General features: G+C 37.1%; 1 protein-coding gene across 1 annotated transcript in view; it reads right to left on the minus strand.

Moving 5' to 3' along the window:
• ATAD5 (ATPase family AAA domain containing 5) overlaps window positions 1-16,582 on the minus strand; it is a 48,138-nt gene that overhangs the window by 15,414 nt on the left and 16,142 nt on the right. Inside the window, exons 7-15 of the mRNA XM_026016252.2 lie at window positions 13,545-13,729; window positions 11,542-11,699; window positions 10,783-10,942; window positions 10,043-10,354; window positions 7,241-7,337; window positions 5,353-5,432; window positions 5,056-5,198; window positions 4,805-4,955; window positions 162-335 (exon numbers count right to left, since the gene is read on the minus strand). Coding sequence (XP_025872037.2) covers window positions 162-335; window positions 4,805-4,955; window positions 5,056-5,198; window positions 5,353-5,432; window positions 7,241-7,337; window positions 10,043-10,354; window positions 10,783-10,942; window positions 11,542-11,699; window positions 13,545-13,729 — 1,460 coding nt within the window. The remainder of the gene's footprint in view (window positions 1-161; window positions 336-4,804; window positions 4,956-5,055; window positions 5,199-5,352; window positions 5,433-7,240; window positions 7,338-10,042; window positions 10,355-10,782; window positions 10,943-11,541; window positions 11,700-13,544; window positions 13,730-16,582) is intronic.

Genomic DNA, 16,582 nt, shown 5'->3' on the forward strand with positions numbered 1-16,582 from the left:
AAATAACTGAGCAAAAAAATCAAAACTCCTATATGTAGGACTGTCAATCTAGCTGAGGCTTAATAAATAGCAATAGGAACTCAGGAAATATGATATTTTGATGTATCAGGGTCATTAGTATTAAAAAATGTCACATATATTATGTCCATTTAATGTCTTACCTTTATTATTTCCCAGAAGTACTATTTCTTCATTATTTTTCGGCTTGGAAGACACTTTAAAATAATTTGCCAAAGTTTTAGGTGGAAGTGTTCGCTTTGGTACACTAGTTTGTGGTAACGGTGGAGGAAGTTTCCTTGGTGATGTAACAACTTTCTTAGGGGAGTTTAACTTTTCTGCCAAAAACAAATTTAACTAATGATAAGTATTCTAAAAGTTAACCGGATGGTAAGATTGAATTATCCACAGTCTATATTTCTACTCTTACCACTTAAAAATTGATATATTTTCTTTCATTCTTACATTCAAATACTGTGTACCAATAGTACTATATTATTACAGTTATTCTATCATCAGAGAAGGTAAAACCAGTCATTTGGAAAAGACACTCTTTTCTAAAGAAATGTATATCCTTGAGGCAAAGAATGTTCATAATCCCTCCATTCACTTTCTCTACATCTGGTGGAGTTCAGAAGAGGCTAGAGGAAAAGTGATAATGGTACATTCTAAGCACATTACAGAACATTGTTATCCAACTTCATTTTAGCCCTGTAGTAAATGGATATTGCAAAGAAAACAATATGTTTTTCTAGTGATACTGTGGAGGATAGATACAAAGTTTAAAAATAAATGGCTGATCTTGACCCTCCAGAAGTCCTATGGTGCCAAGCATTTATTCTGGAGCATGTCCTTTTCTCCCCTCTAAGTGCTCTGATTGAGTCCTCACACATTCAAATTATTTTTTAATATACCCCACTTTCACAGATCTTCTCATATTATAGGTGCTTGAAAACTTACGGAAAATTTTGAGTTTACTATGTGCAATGACATGGATAGAGCTAGAGTATATTATGCTTAAGTGAAAAAAACAAAGACAAATTCCATATGATCTCACTCATATGTGGAATTTAAGAAAACAGATGAACTATATGGGAAGGGGAAAAAGAAAAAAAGGAGAGGGAAACAAGCCATAAGAGACTCTTAAGGATAAAGAACAAACTGAGAGTTGATGGAGGGATGTGCGTAAGGAATGACTAGATGCCTGATGGGGATTAAGGAAGGTATTTTTGTGATAAGTGTTGGGTGCTACATGTTATAAACCACTGAATTTTATTCCAAAAACCAATATTGACTGTATATTAACTACCTACAATTTAAATTTAAAAAAAGAAAAAGAAGAAAATTTTGAGTTTGAAAAATTATCCTAGATGTCACTATCATGTTATAAAAATAGGGCATTTCAACACAAGGTAACAGGCACATAATCTTAAAATAAAAAATATTCCTTTATATGGAATAGATTTCAATTTACTAAAAAATTACCATTTTTTCCTTATTTTTCTAATTTTGACATAGTACAAGGATTGCTTGATCATGGACTGGCATCAGTCCAAACTGGTATTAGAAAATACATGCCAATTTTACTTACAGATACTTAGTAAGTGCTTGGCTAAATTTTATTGATATATTCTTTTTCAAGGATTTTCCACAAAAGCAATCAGCTCCATGGAGAGAGTACTACTTCTAGGTCTAAGACATCTTAATAAGCCAGAAAAAAATAAATATCAAGATTACTGGGGCTACATCAAAAGGATACAAGCCAATTAAGTTGCATTACCACTAGTCAAAGAGCAGATTATATGAGCCCAAAAAGAAAAAAGGTTTCTGCTGCCTTTTTTTTTTTTTTTTTTAAGATTTTATTTATTTTTTCATGAGAGACACAGAGAGGCAGAGACGCAGGCAGAGGGAGAAGCAGGCTCCCTGAGGGTTCTGGAACCCAATGCGGGACTTGATCCCAGGACCCCGGGATCACAACCTGAGCCAAAGGCATGCTCAACCACTGAGCCACTCAGGTGCCCCTAAAAGGTTGTTTCTGACAAAGACATACATTGGATTTACCCATATATCTGAATTAACACAAAAAACCCCCAAACGTAATAGATGAAACAATGCTTTTCAAGACTTTGGACATCATGCAAAAAAGGACAGTGATATACCTGAGAGACAGGAAACAAGGTGAACCCCAGGAATTGCCTAGCTTCCTGCCTTGTGAGACAGTATCTAGGCCACATTGTAAAGAAGGGGAAGCCAGTCCAGAGGTTTCCTGAACTGAGGAGACTCAACAGGAGTCTGGAGATGTCAAGGTAGAAAGTCATGGGGCAGAAGAGTGAAGAGAAGAGTTACACAGAGTGTTTCAGAAATTTGCAGAGGGTCCCCCTCAAGTCTTCCAAATTTGATGAAAATATAAACTCATTCATATAAGAAGCTCAGTAAAACCCAACTACATGAAGAAAATACCCATGCACATCAAAATCATAGTCTCTTAGAACTAGTGACAAAGAGAAAATCTTAAAAGCAACCAGAATAATGAATACAAAGGACTAAAACACATTAAATATATACAAATCCATGAGTTCATCATAATACTAAAATAAACAAACTACCCCAAACGTCAGAGATTATTAGGATACCAATATGCTAAGAATTGATAAATAAAAGGGAAGAATGAAACATTTCTTGTGCCTTTCCTGTACAAACTGTGTATCAGTGTCTAAACGGATGAGAGAAGTGCTTCTTAGATGTATAACTAATAAATTCAGAAAGGCTAAGTGAATTATAAAATCACTCATTTTAAAAATCCTTTATTTAAAAATTAAGGATTAATTATTTTAATTAATAATCAAGTTAGATAATCAATAATCAAATTTAATTAAATAATCAAGTTAATCAGTTAATTAAATAATCAAGCGAGATAAAGATTATTGATGACTACAAAATACTTTTAGTTAACAGAGTGATGGGGGAACTTTATAGTGGGTGGATCAGCCTGAAAACTGAACTCACCAATCCATGTTAATACCACAATTGTATCTTTGGCTCTGATGTCATAGGAAGTATACAGCATTGCCTATGCATGTATGCCAGCCCTGAAACAGAACCTGAATCTAACCAAACCCACAGATCTAACTGCCAGCTTACAAGAAAAAAGGGAAGAGGAATATATTAACTGATACCATGAAGATACAATAAGCCAAATCGAAAACGAGTAATTTTATGAAAAATGACTTATGTTCTTCAACAAATAAATGATATGAAAAGGATGAGGTAACTATTATTATTATTATTTTTAAAGATTTTATTTATTTATTTATTTTTTTAAATTTTTATTTATTTATGATAGTCACAGAGAGAGAGAGAGAGAGAGGCAGAGACATAGGCAGAGGGAGAAGCAGGCTCCATGCACCGGGAGCCCGACGTGGGATTCAATCCCATGTCTCCAGGATCGCGCACTGGGCCAAAGGCAGGCGCCAAACCGCTGCGCCACCCAGGGATCCCAGATTTTATTTATTTACTTGAGAGGGAGAGAGCACAAGGAGGGGGAGCAGCAGAGGGAGAGGAAGAAGCAGGCTCCCTGCTGACCAGGGAGCCTGATGTGGGCTCGATCCCAGGACCCCGGAATCATGACCTGAACCAAAGGCAGAACTCAACCAAACCACTCAGACGCACCAGGATGAGGTAATTATTAGGGAGACTGAAAGAAATTTAAAAGACATAAATCAAATATAAGATGTAGGGACGCCTGTGTGGCTCAGCAGTTGAGCGCGTCTGCCTTTCACTCAGGGCGTGATCCAAGGTCTGGAGATCAAGCCCCCCATTAGGCTCCCTGTGATGAGGCTGCTTCTCCCTCTTGCCTGTGTCTCTCCTCTCTTTCTGGTCTTTCATGAATAAATAAAAATCTTAAAAAAAAAAAAAAAGACGTAAACCATGTTTGCACAAATCATTTGAAACAGAAAGCTAAAATAAGAGTATGTATTAGACCAAATTAAGGTATAAAGTTAATTTCCAGGTCTAATTATGATACTGTGGTTATATTACTTTTTAGAAAGTCCTTATTGGGCAGCCCTGGTTGCCCGGCAATTTAGCGCCGCCGTCAGCCGGGGGTGTGATCCTGGAGACCTGGGATCGAGTCCCATGTGGGGCTCCCTGCATGGAGCCTGCTTTTACCTCCACCTGTGTCTCTGCCTCTGTCTCTCTCTGTGTCTCTCATGAATAAATAAATAAAATCTTAAAATAATAATAATAATAAATAAATAAAGTCCTTATTAAGGGCCGCCTGGGTAGCTCAGTGGTTGAGCATCTGTCTTTGGCTCAGGACGTGACACTGGAGTTTTGGGATTGAGTTCTGCACTAGGCTCCTGCATGGAGCCTGCTTTTCCCCCTTTGCCTATGTGTCTGCCTCTCTCTGTGTCTCTCATGAATAAATAAATAAAATATTTAAAAATTTTTTTTCTTTTAAAGTCCTTATCAAAGGATCCTTGGGTGGCCAAGTAGTTTAGTGCCTGCCTTACGCCCAGGGTGTGATCCTGGAGTCTCGGGATTGAGTCCCACGTCAGGCTCCCTGCATGGAGCCTGCTTCTCCTTCTCCCTGTGTCTCTGCCTCTCTCTGTGTGTGTGTTTCTCATGAATAAATAAATAAAATCTTAAAAAAAAAACTGTCCAGGAAAAAAATAATAATTTTAAAGGTATGTGCGTGTGTGTGTGTAGGAAAATATAAAAAACGAATGGCAAAATGCTGATTACTAAAATTCTTCTTGCAGATTTTATTTTTTCAAAGGTTATGACCTAAGGAAAATAATTTACTTACTTGGTGACTTGCCTAGGTTGTAACTATTAAAAAAACAAGGTTTTTGAGAGTTTACACCTTGCTTGTCCACTTGATGGGACTGAGTAGCTTCCTTCAGTTGAGATAGAATTTGTCTACCACTGCGCTGAGAAGATGCATTGACTTCAAATATCTAAAAGAAGAATATACGAAAGCAAGGCAGAATGGTTGGTTTTTCTTTAATCCAAGTGTAACTACTACATTAACATTCTCCCAGTGTAGCTCTTACTAACCTTGAATCCAAGCTCCTGAGCACAAGCATACACTGCAGCAGTTTTCCCCACTCCTGTTGGCCCTGTTATAAGAACAGTATTGCAAAGGCGAGTCTCTTCTTCGTCATCTGAACTGCCTTTAAAATCTATGCTATCCGACAGATCTGAAAAATTATTCAAATGCAAATTATGAATTGATAATTGCTTGGGCAGCAATTCTAACTCACAAAATGCAATGATCAAACCTTACAAACTTCTTGCCAATAAATGCTGGAAATTTAATTTATAAAAACTAGAAAATCAAATGACTCAAAATACCTTCCTGTTTCTCATCTTTTTTTCCCTTCAAATTTTGTCTTTCTTCCAATTCAGCTCTTTTCTTCCAGTCTTTCAACCAGCTGCCATGAGAAAATGTATGTTAATAAAAATAATTCACAGAATAGAGATCTCTTTGAACCAACTATATATAGTAAAATATCTTTACATGGGCATGAATATTTTTATTTTTTTTTGCATGAACATTTTTAAATGAAGTAATTTTACCAAAATACGCAAGACTCTATGTGCAAAGTTATTCACTGCAACATTGTTTATACTAGCTTCCAAAGGGAAAAACCTAAGTATCTCAGTAGGAAAAAAAGATACATACAGTAGAGTTACCTAAGAAACCAGTACAGAACAACTGTAAAGAACTGAGGAGACCATGTGATGACATGAAAGATGCCTAATACATGGTATTAAGCATAAGTAGAAAGATTAATTTCTAGACTGCCCAAGTCTGAGTTTCAGCTCCAGCACTTTCGAGCTGTGTGACTCTGGACAAATATTCAACCCCGTAGGCCCATTCCTCATCTATGAGATAAGGACAATAGTATCTACCCTCATGGTACAGTTTTAAGGATTAAATGAGCTAAGAACAATGAAAATACTTAGAACAGTACTAAGCTCAAAGTGTTAACCATTATTATGGGCCCCTGTTTCTTATATGAAATCCTTTGGACAAGGGAGTTTTAGAATTCAAAAATTTTCAGGTATTAGAAAAGTAATTTGGCACATATATCATATATACCACAATACCTCTAATGGGGTCTGTAGCGTTACATCTACAATTACTTAATATTTCTATTTTAAAAAATATATGAACTCCTAGGCAGCCTGGGTGGCTCAGTGGTTTAAGCACCTGCCTTCCGCCCAGGGTGTGATCCTGGAGTCCCAGGATCGAGTCCCATGTCAGACTCCCTGCATGGAGCCTGCTTCTCCCTCTGCCTGTGTCTCTGCCTCTCTGCCTCTCTCTCTCTCTCTGTGTGTGTGTCTATCATGAATAAATAAATAAAACCTTTAAAAAAAAAAAATCCCTGGGGGATCCCTGGGTGGCGCAGCGGTTTGGCACCTGCCTTTGGCCCAGGGTGCAATCCTGGAGACCCAGGATTGAGTCCCACTTCGGGCTCCCGGTGCATGGAGCCTGCTTCTCCCTCTGCCTGTGTCTCTGCCTCTCTCTCTCTCTCTCGCTCTCTCTCTCTCCCCCTGTGACTATCATAAATTAAAAAAAAAAAAGAAATAAAGAAATCCCTGGAAAGATTTAAAAAAAAAAAAATAATAATAATAAATAAAAAATATATGAACTCCTATTAAGTGAGATTCTTAAAACTCATAATATATGATAAAGTTAGTAACTTTCGGTTTTCAGAACTTCTTGGATATGGGAATCATAAACAAAAGATTATGGACCTGAGGGATCCCTGGGTGGCTCAGCGGTTTAGCGCCTGCCTTTGGCCCAAGGCGTGATCCTGGACTCCCAGGATCGGGTCCCTCATCAGGCTCCCTGCATGGAGCCTGCTTCTTCCTCTGCCTGTGTCTCTGCCTCTCTCTCTCTCTCTCTCTGAATAAATAAAATCTTTAAAAAAAAGATTATGGACCTGAATTAATAGTAATATGATCCTATTTGTTAGGAAGAAAGGAGCCAATATATGCATAAATTTTTTTCCTGGAAGGTTTTACAAAAAATCTTTAATGGTTGACCTCTGGAGAGTAGAAATGGAAGAAAAAAGGAATATTTACTTTTCACGTTTTTCCTAATTTTCTTTTTTTTAAAGATTTTATCATGTAATGTATTACTTTATAATTTCTAGATTTTAGTATAAATAAAATAAAGTAGTAAAACTAGGTTCATAAACAATTTCTCAATTCTTTTACAAGTTTTACCAACCTATGTAACTTTTTTATAGCCAGTTCATTGCCTATGAGTTCACTGGAGTTCTGAGGTTGATACTTTTCTGTCCAAAGCATGTCTTCAGTTCCAGAATCTAAAGCAAAAAAATATGCATTAAAATATTGCTCCTTGACATAAGTATATATTCTTAGACATTTACAGTATTGTTTCTTGTAAATAATACGTATTTATACAAGTATTTATATCTACAAAATGCCAAAAAGGGCAACTTTACATTAAAGTTCTTTTTTTAAAATTAAAAAAAAAAAATAAAGTTTTTTTTTTGAATTTTTAATATTTTTATTTGAGGGAGAGGGAGAGAAAGAGGGAAAGAGAACATGAGTAGGTGGAGGGACAGAGAGATAAGCAGACTTGCCACTGACTATGGAGCCCAACGCAGAGCTTGATCCCAGAACCCTGAGAGCATGACCTGAGGGGAAGTCAGACACTTAAGTGCCTGAGCCACCCAGGTACCCCATATTTGAAATTCTTTGTTATCAAAACCCTTCCCCCTTAGAAGCTAACCACCACTGGGCCAAGTGGGTGACTCAGTCAGGTAAGTGTCCAAGTCTTGATCTCAGGTCAGGTCTTGATTTCAGGGTTGTGAGTTCAAGCCCCACATTGGGCCCCACAATGGGTTACATGATGGACACGGAGCCTACTTTAAAAGGGGGGGGGGGGGGCACCTAGGTGGCAGCCAACTCTTTGATTTTGGCTCAGGTCATGATCTCAGGATTGTAAGATGTCTGGCTCTGCACCCGGCAGAGTCAGCTCCTCTCCCTTAGCCCTCTGCTGAACCTCCATCCTCCCCTTCCGTGCACACTTTCAAATAAATATATCATTAAAAAAAATAATAATAAAAAGCTAACCACCATAAAGTCTCATGACAGTAAAGTACACATTTAGGGCAGCCCAGGTGGCTCAGTGGTTTAGCACTGCCTTCAGCCGAGGGCATGATCCTGGAGACCTGGAATGAAGTCCCACGTCAGGCTCCCTGCATGGAGCCTGCTTCTCCCTTTGCCTGTATCTCTACCCCTCTCTCTCTCTGTGTCACTCATGAATAAATAAATAAAATCTTTAAAAAAGAAAAAAAAAAAAAAAAAAGTAGGGCAGCCCAGTGGCTCAGCGGTTTAGCACCGCCTTCAGCCCAGGGTATGATCCTGGAGACCCTGGATCGAGTCCCATGTCGGGCTCCCTGCATGGAGTCTGCTTCTCCCTCTGCCTGTGTCTCTGCCATGCTCTCTCTCTCTCTGTGTCTCTCATTAATAAATAAGTAAATCTTAAAAAAGAAAAAAAAAGTACACATTTAGAAGCACTTGGCTGGCTCTGTGGGTACAGCATGTGACTCTTGATCTTGGGATCATGAGTTCAAGCCCCATGTTGAGGGTAGAGATTCCTTAAAAAAAATTTTTAGGAGATCCCTGGGTGGCTCAGCAGTTTAGAGCCTGCCTTCGGCCCAGGGTGAGATCCTGGAGACCCGGGATTGAATCCCACGTCGGGCTCCCTGCATGGAGCCTTCTTCTCCCTCTGCCTGTGTTTCTGCCTCTCTCTCTTTGAGTCTCTCATGAATAAATAAAATCTTTAAAAAAAAATTTTTAATATTAAAAAGATAAATATTAGCACATATTTAAAACTTTAATAATCACTAAAAAAATGAAACATGAAACATAAGGAAGAAATAATGAAGAAAAATAATAAAGAAATAATCTAAAGAGCAAAGGCAGGGCAGCCCTGGTGGCGCAGTTGGTTTAGCACCGCCTGCAGCCCAGGGCATGATCCTGGAGACCCTGGATCAAGTCCCATGTCAGGCTCTCTGTAGGGAGCCTGCTTCTCCCTCTGCCTGTGTCTCTGCCTCTCTCTCTCTCTGCGTCTCTATGAATAAATAAATAAAATCTTAAAAAAAAAAAAAGGAGCAAAGGCAGTATAATTTTAGTGCAATTTCCTTTGACTCCTGGAAAAAAAAATTAAAACGACTTACTAAGTCAACTTGGGTAAATGGAGATGTGCTACTCCCATTTGAGAAGACGGAATGTTGTAAAGATGCCAATTCATTCCAAATTAATCTATACACTAAAAAATCAAAACCTAAGGGGATTTGTGGGGGTAGGAGAATCTGTAGGTCTTTCAGCAGTGCAGCTACATAAACATAGTTTTAAAAAATGATAGGAAATTTGCTGTATAAATATCAAAACACACTTTAAAGCTATATAACTGGATGACTTAATTAATTAAAAAAAATACTTTGAAAAAGCTAGATAACCCAAATGGGAACATGTCAGAGACACGTAAAATAGATATAGCTTGGGATCCCTGGGTGGCGCAGCGGTTTGGCGCCTGCCTTTGGCCCAGGGCGCGATCCTGGAGACCCGGGATCGAATCCCACGTCAGGCTCCCGGTGCATGGAGCCTGCTTCTCCCTCTGCCTGTGTCTCTGCCTCTCTCTCTCTCTCTCTGTGACTATCATAAAATAAATAAAAATTAAAAAAAATAAAAAAATAAAAATAAAATAGATATAGCTTGTATAGCGTTAAAAAATAATAATGATAAGTACATAAAAATTGTATAGTACAATTCCAGGTTTTTAAAAAAACACATATTTACAAAAGCACAGAAAAATCAAAGACCAAACACCAATCTATTAAATGTGTCACTGTGTCAGTGTGTAATTAATAAGGCTTCCACATTTTGTTTTATATACATATATAGCTTGAATGTTGCAAAGAACATGTATTAAAAAGAGAAAATGAAGGGTTAAATAAACAAAAGTGTTGTAGGAGCAGAGAAAGAAGGTCTGATTTACCAGGAATAGATCTTTCTGAGGGAGACTCTTTGCCATCATCTATTATCAGAACATCAGGATCTTCAACTGCTTCTGTTTCTACTTCACACGCTATACTCAAAGTAGTTTGTTTCTTCCTGGATGTTTTAGAAAGGCCTTGCTTTATCCTATTGGAGTTGTTTCTCTTGTCAAGTTCTTCTGGTTTCTCATTTATCTTTTTTGGACTTGGTGAAGACTCATTTGGTTTCTTTCTTTTTGACTTATGAATGTCTGTTTCCACTCGTTTCCTTTTGGTTTCCTTTTGATTGACATCAGGCTCTAGTTGTGGACTTTCTATTTCAGAAATTACAGAAGTGCATGTGCTTACTATTCAACCAAAAACCAATTTTAATATCCAGTCATCTAAATATCACTTCAAAATATCCAATAATTTTATTATTCCAAGATAAAGAGGTAAGGATCAAATGTGGACAATGAATGCAATCAGGACATCTTGTTCTATAGACTGCCTTTTATACAAAGTATGTAAATTCAAATGATCTCACCTAAGGCTTTCCTTAAATGAACTATTAATGTTTTAACCTAATAAAATCTGTCTTTGGGTTTGCATGGTAGGGGCCAACACTGCACTGACCAAGATGCTTTACTCCAGTTGAACAGCTGATCATCAGCAATATTCTCTCTGGACTTCCAAGAGTCAATGACCAAGTCTTAATGTTTTCAAAAGCAAAATGTTAACGTAAATGATAACTGTCACTAACCTTGTTTATGATGACATTCAGAAAGTACTTGGTGCTCACTTCGTTTTTTTAGAAGCAAAGAAAAATATGTCCTCAAAGAAAACTCAGGATTTGACCACCTAATTTCCTCTAGCAAAAGATTTCTTATTTCTTCAGTCATATCTTTCCTTCTGTCCACAAACTGCAATAAAGAATAAAATGCTCAACAACAGACCTACATTATCTATTTTAAGATTTTTTTTTTAAGTAATCTCTATGCCCAATACGGGGCTCAAACTCACAACCCTGAGACCAAGAGTTGTCTGCTCCACTGACTGAGCCAGCCAGGTGACCCCTACATGATCTATTAATATTAGTCACCAACCACTTTCTAATAAGTCAGTATTAATGTAGGAGTAGTTTTAGTGACTAAATACAACATTGACAGCAAAGCTGCATTTGCATAGCTTTTGAAGGATTTCATTCATATTTTTATTGTTTCCTCTTTCAACTAACTGTAAGTTATATATTTATCAGATTAGAATGCTGACATATACAATACCTAAATGTGCTATATAACCTAATATTCTTTTGAAATTGGCTACCATTAATTCTTAAAATGTTTCCAAAGCTGTAGGAATATTTAAAAGAGATGTCTACCTCAACTGGGATTTATTTTTTTAAATTGGACTCTAGGGGAAAAAAAATGAACTTTAGATGACAATAGTAGATATCCAATTTTTTTTTCCCCTCTGAGAGATGTGAAGGAAACCCTACAAAGGATGAGCTCTCTATACTTACCACAACCGTAGAATTAGTAATTTTGGAATTTGAATTCAATGTTGAAAATTCACCAAGAGCAAGAACACATTTTGAGAGATCTATTACTCTAGTATTCAGTTCTTTAAGTTTGGTTAAGAGAGGGCAAGTAGGTGGTTTCAAATGCCACAAGTGGCATCCTAAAGAAAAACAGAAAATAAGTATCTTAATTACTTTCCTTCATATACATTCAATGCCAAATATGCAAACATGCAAAGACCTGACAACTACACAGTTAACACAAAGATACCAAAACTCAAATGACTACACAGGGAACCCACCCTCACTTCCAACAAATACAGTTAATAAAAAATTAGTGAGTCTTCTGTTCCAATTGTTTAAAATAACCAAGTAATAGCAAACTTTCTTTTCTTTTTTAATCAACCTTGCTACTCAGGGTAAAGATTTCAGGGGCAGTTAGCATCCTGCTCTAAAGTTTAAACTCTGAAGTCAGACCTGGGTTCAAATCCAAACTGTGTCACTTGCTAGCTAGGTGAGCATGAGCAAGATCCTAAACCTTAGCTTTTTCATCTGTAAGGCAGAGGTGACAACTGTAATAATCAAAACCTCCTAGAGTGGTTATGGAGATTAAACTACTTATGCACACATATGCCAGATACTAGTAAATCAATATGTAATAACTCTTAAAGTTCTAAGAGAGAGATTCTCTCTGGGCTTCCCTCATCTCATCTACAAATATATATGCTAAGTTTGACAGCAGCGCTCTGGTGAAAATGTGTTTATCAATATCAGGGAAGAAGAGTGTAACTAATTTCTATAGTTGAATATAGTAATACAAATGCTGTATAAAATTAACTGGTGAAAGTAACAAGACAAGTTTCATCAACTGAATGGCGAATGGCAGAGCCAGGGAAGAAAGGGAAAGAAGTCTGGTTGGGAATTTCCCTGTATAAATGAGAGGCTGAGGGGCACCTGGGTGACTGTCAGTTGAGCATCTGACATAGGCTCAGGTCATGATCTCAGGGTCCTGGGATACAGCCTTGTGTTGGGCTCCCTGGTCAGCAGGGGAGTGTGCTGTCCCTCTGTCTCTCCCTGCTCGTGCTCTTCTTTCCCTCTCAAAAAATTCAATAAAATAAAATAATAAAATCAAATCTAAATGGGAGGCTGAACAAAACTCAAAAACTATTAAGGTCAGAAACACAAAAGGAAAAGAGAAAGAAAAAGAATGTAGAAATTTCATTGAGTAGAGGGAGTGCATTAAACCAAACCACAAAGCCAGCTGAGAAGAATACAATTGCTTTTGTGCTGACAAAAAAACCTACAGGCAGGAACAATGACGAGGATGATATAAAGCTTTGTATACTTTTGGTAATTAAAAACTATATAAGTAAAATAAGACTGTGGTTACTATAGCATTTGAATCCAAATAGAATCCAGTTCTGATCAAGCTAAGACAATTGTGCAAGTGGCTTGTGCAAACAACTCACCCATGTGCATGGTGTGTGTGAGGAAAGGGTGAGATGGAGCACGCAACGCTGCTACTTGTTTGTTACCTATTCTAGCAGATATTTATATGGGATGAGAGCGAAAAAGCTGTTCTGGAAAGGAGGCAACCAGATTTCCCTTGAACATTCAGTAGCCCATTGGAAAGGACAGAGCTGGAGCTCCTCTGAGAAAGTCTTAAAGATGACCTGTTACACACAGGCTACGTGTGAAGAGCACTGCCTTTTTTAGAACACAGTGCCTCTCAGAACAAAAGCACTGAAGGACCCACCCACGTGCTTACTCTCTATTAGCACTCGGTGAGGGTTGAGGGCTGAGGATGCTGCTGGTTCTCCTGCCCCAAGCTCCCCATCCTCAGTAAAGTGAGTCCAAGATTGAGGAAGAGAGAATGAAACACATTCTTCAAGTTCCCACTAAAAATCCCTTTAAGAATTATCTTTAAACCTTTGCCTCATTTTAAGTCAACTTACAGTTTCACATTCCTTCTATCATTTAAAAATATTTCATTATAACAAACTCACCATCATCTTTTTGTTGTACGTGGACAACTCTCTGGAAACTGGTACTCACTGCATTGTACACATCTAATGCAGCAGCTTTCTTTGCAATCTGTCGTTTCAGCAATTCTGGCAAACCACTCATTAGAAAGTCACGCTTTGCTTTAAACTGCACATCGCAATCCTGAGATTTTTCACATGTATCTTGACTTTTAAGAAAAGATGTGAAAAAGGAAACCTAAGGTTATAAACACTTAAAAAAATAAACCATAGAACACTTTTTAATTTGATAAAAATCAACTACTTGAGATGTTAGCTGGTCAAATTCATTTTTGCTTATCATAAAAAGTCTATCAGTTTTAAGAAATTACGTAAAAATACATAGAGAAAAACGATTTGAAGGACATCCACCAAAATGTTAACAGAAGCTATCTTTGAATGGTGAGTTTTTTCCCTGTGTCTTCTGTCTTCTTTTTTAAGAAGCAAGCCTTTATATTATAATCTGAAAACAATGTGTTATATTTCAAAAAGTTAATATAGGAATTTCTAAGGTAAATGTTTCCCAAATAATAAGCGAGAACATTAGGGCCTTTATTACTGACACCTGGGTTTTACCTGGGTTATCTCCATCTTGCTAAATGTAAGAGTCTTGACTTCCCCGGGAGGGAAAAGAGGGGGTAGAGGAGGATGGGATGCTGGAATAGTGGAGTGGAGAGTCTGGTATCACAGCTTATCTGCCCTTCCTAGCTTGTTACATACAGAATGAGAACTGTCATATTCTCTACAAACAGAAATTTGGATCAGTAATTAAAGAGGCAACAAGAACTTCCATTTCTCTTTTCCTTTACTATTTGAGAGAAATGAGGGAAAGATGAGATCCAAAGCCAGTGTGGAGGAATTAATCTTAGAAAAGTGGAGGTATACCTTTTTTTAGTGTTAGTTGGAGGGATGGAGGAAAAGATGGGTGAAGTGGTAGCTAAATGAGTATGTGCCCAGGGTACATGGCTGGCTCAGTCGGTAGAGTATGCAACTCTTGATCTCAGGGTTGTAAGCTTGAGCCCCATGTTGGGTGTAAAGTACTTAAAATATTAAAAAAAAAAAAAAAAAAGAGTACCTGCCTATAGCAGAAGGTAAACTTTCAGGAGAAGGGTATAAGGTAGTGCTGTAAAATATACACGTTATATATATGTGATACAATATGTATTATATGCAATTATAAATAGTTTGGATGTGTGTGTATATGTGTATGCATATATTTGTGTGTGTGCATATTTCCTAGCTTTATCTGCTAAGAAGCCCAGAAGCTCTGATACCTCAGGAGCAATGAGTAAAATAAGCACTTAGATCTTGGCTTCTAAATACCATCCTACAATAAAAAGAACCAAGGCTCTGTGGAAAAAAGGCTATTTACAGAGCTGGGGCAGGGCATATCAAAGATGAACCTGGAACATCTTCGTGTTCCACAAAGTAAGGAATGCCAAATAAATGACAGGGATGTGTCAAAGGGACACAGAAACCATGCTGAAAACTTCCTACTAGCTAATTAGAAATAATCTAAATATCAAAATAAAAATTGATGGATTAAAACTCCATGAAAAAAATAGGAAACCATGAATAAATATGTAAATGAGAGATGTAAAAGCACTTTCTCATAGCAGCCAACAAATAGAAAAAGAACGACCAAGGGAAAAAAAAAAAACGACCAAGGACAATGAGCAACAGCTCATCACCATCTGACAATGATCACAGTGTGGTTAATCCAAGTGGAAACCATCAATGTTAAGGCTAATAACTGGAGGTCTGCTGAAGAACAAGATACTGACATTATTTTAGAATATCTTTCCCCAAATATGAATCAGTTTCCAAGGAAAGGGTGAATTTAAGGTGGAGAAATCTAGCAGACGTCAACATGACCAGCAGGTCAAGCTCAGCATCACCAGTGGTGAGGTAAGGTCACCTACACCTCCTTATGTGATGCAGGGAGAAGAGCAGAGCACTGTTTTCTGTAGTAATTCTGACAGAAATGTAGAACTTGAGTCTCATAATGAGGGACTATCAGTTTTAAGAAATTCCATAAAAATACATAGAGAAAAATGATTTGAAGGACATCCACCAAAATGTTAACAGAGGCTATCTTTGAGTGGTGAGTTGAGAGTCATCCTACAACACATATGGTCTGCACACTTCAATAAAAAGTCACAGAAATGGAAAATCTTGGTAAAGGGATATGGAGTTCTTTATAGTATTCTAGTAACTTTTCTTAAAGTTATTTCAACATCAATTATTTTTAAAATTCTTTCATAGTGCACCAATTAAGGAACATAATAATTTTAAGAAATTTAAGTAGTCCAAAACCAGCAAATTTCTTCCTTCAAGCAATTCTACTGGCTAAAGCAAATGCATCTAAGATAATAGCATTAGGTGAAATGGTAGACTGTGGGATCTACAGATTAAAAAAAAATCAATTTTATTTCTATATACTAGAAATCAGCAATTGGAAAACAGTACCATTTACAATAATAATAAATACATGAAATAACTAGAGATAAATTTAACACAACATGTATAAAACCTCTACACTGAACCGCAGAACACTGATGAAAGAAATTAAAAACTCAAATAGAAATACATGCCATGTTCTTAGATCAGAAGACTTAATACTGTTAAATCAATTCTCTCACAATTTAATACAATCATCAGCAAAATCCCAGCAGACTTCTACACAAATGTTTTCAACATCTTTATTCACAATAGCTTAAAACTGGAAACCCAAATGTCCACCAACAGGTGAGGAGACAAAAAGTGGTATATCCAAACAACGGAATACTATTCAGCAAAAATATTATAATAATGAACTACTGATTGACTCTTGAACAATATGGGAGTTATGAATGCCGACCCCATGTGTAGTCAAAAATGCATGTGTAATGTTTGACTCCCCAAAATCTTACCTACTGATAAAAGCTTATTGTGGACTGGAAGCCTTAGTGACTAACACTAACAGGTGATTAACATATAGTCTATGTTGTATGTATTACATGCTATATTCTTTACAATAAAGC

The sequence above is a fragment of the Vulpes vulpes genome, chromosome 2 (assembly GCF_048418805.1).
Source record: "Vulpes vulpes isolate BD-2025 chromosome 2, VulVul3, whole genome shotgun sequence".
Classification (NCBI taxonomy): Eukaryota; Metazoa; Chordata; class Mammalia; order Carnivora; family Canidae; genus Vulpes; species Vulpes vulpes.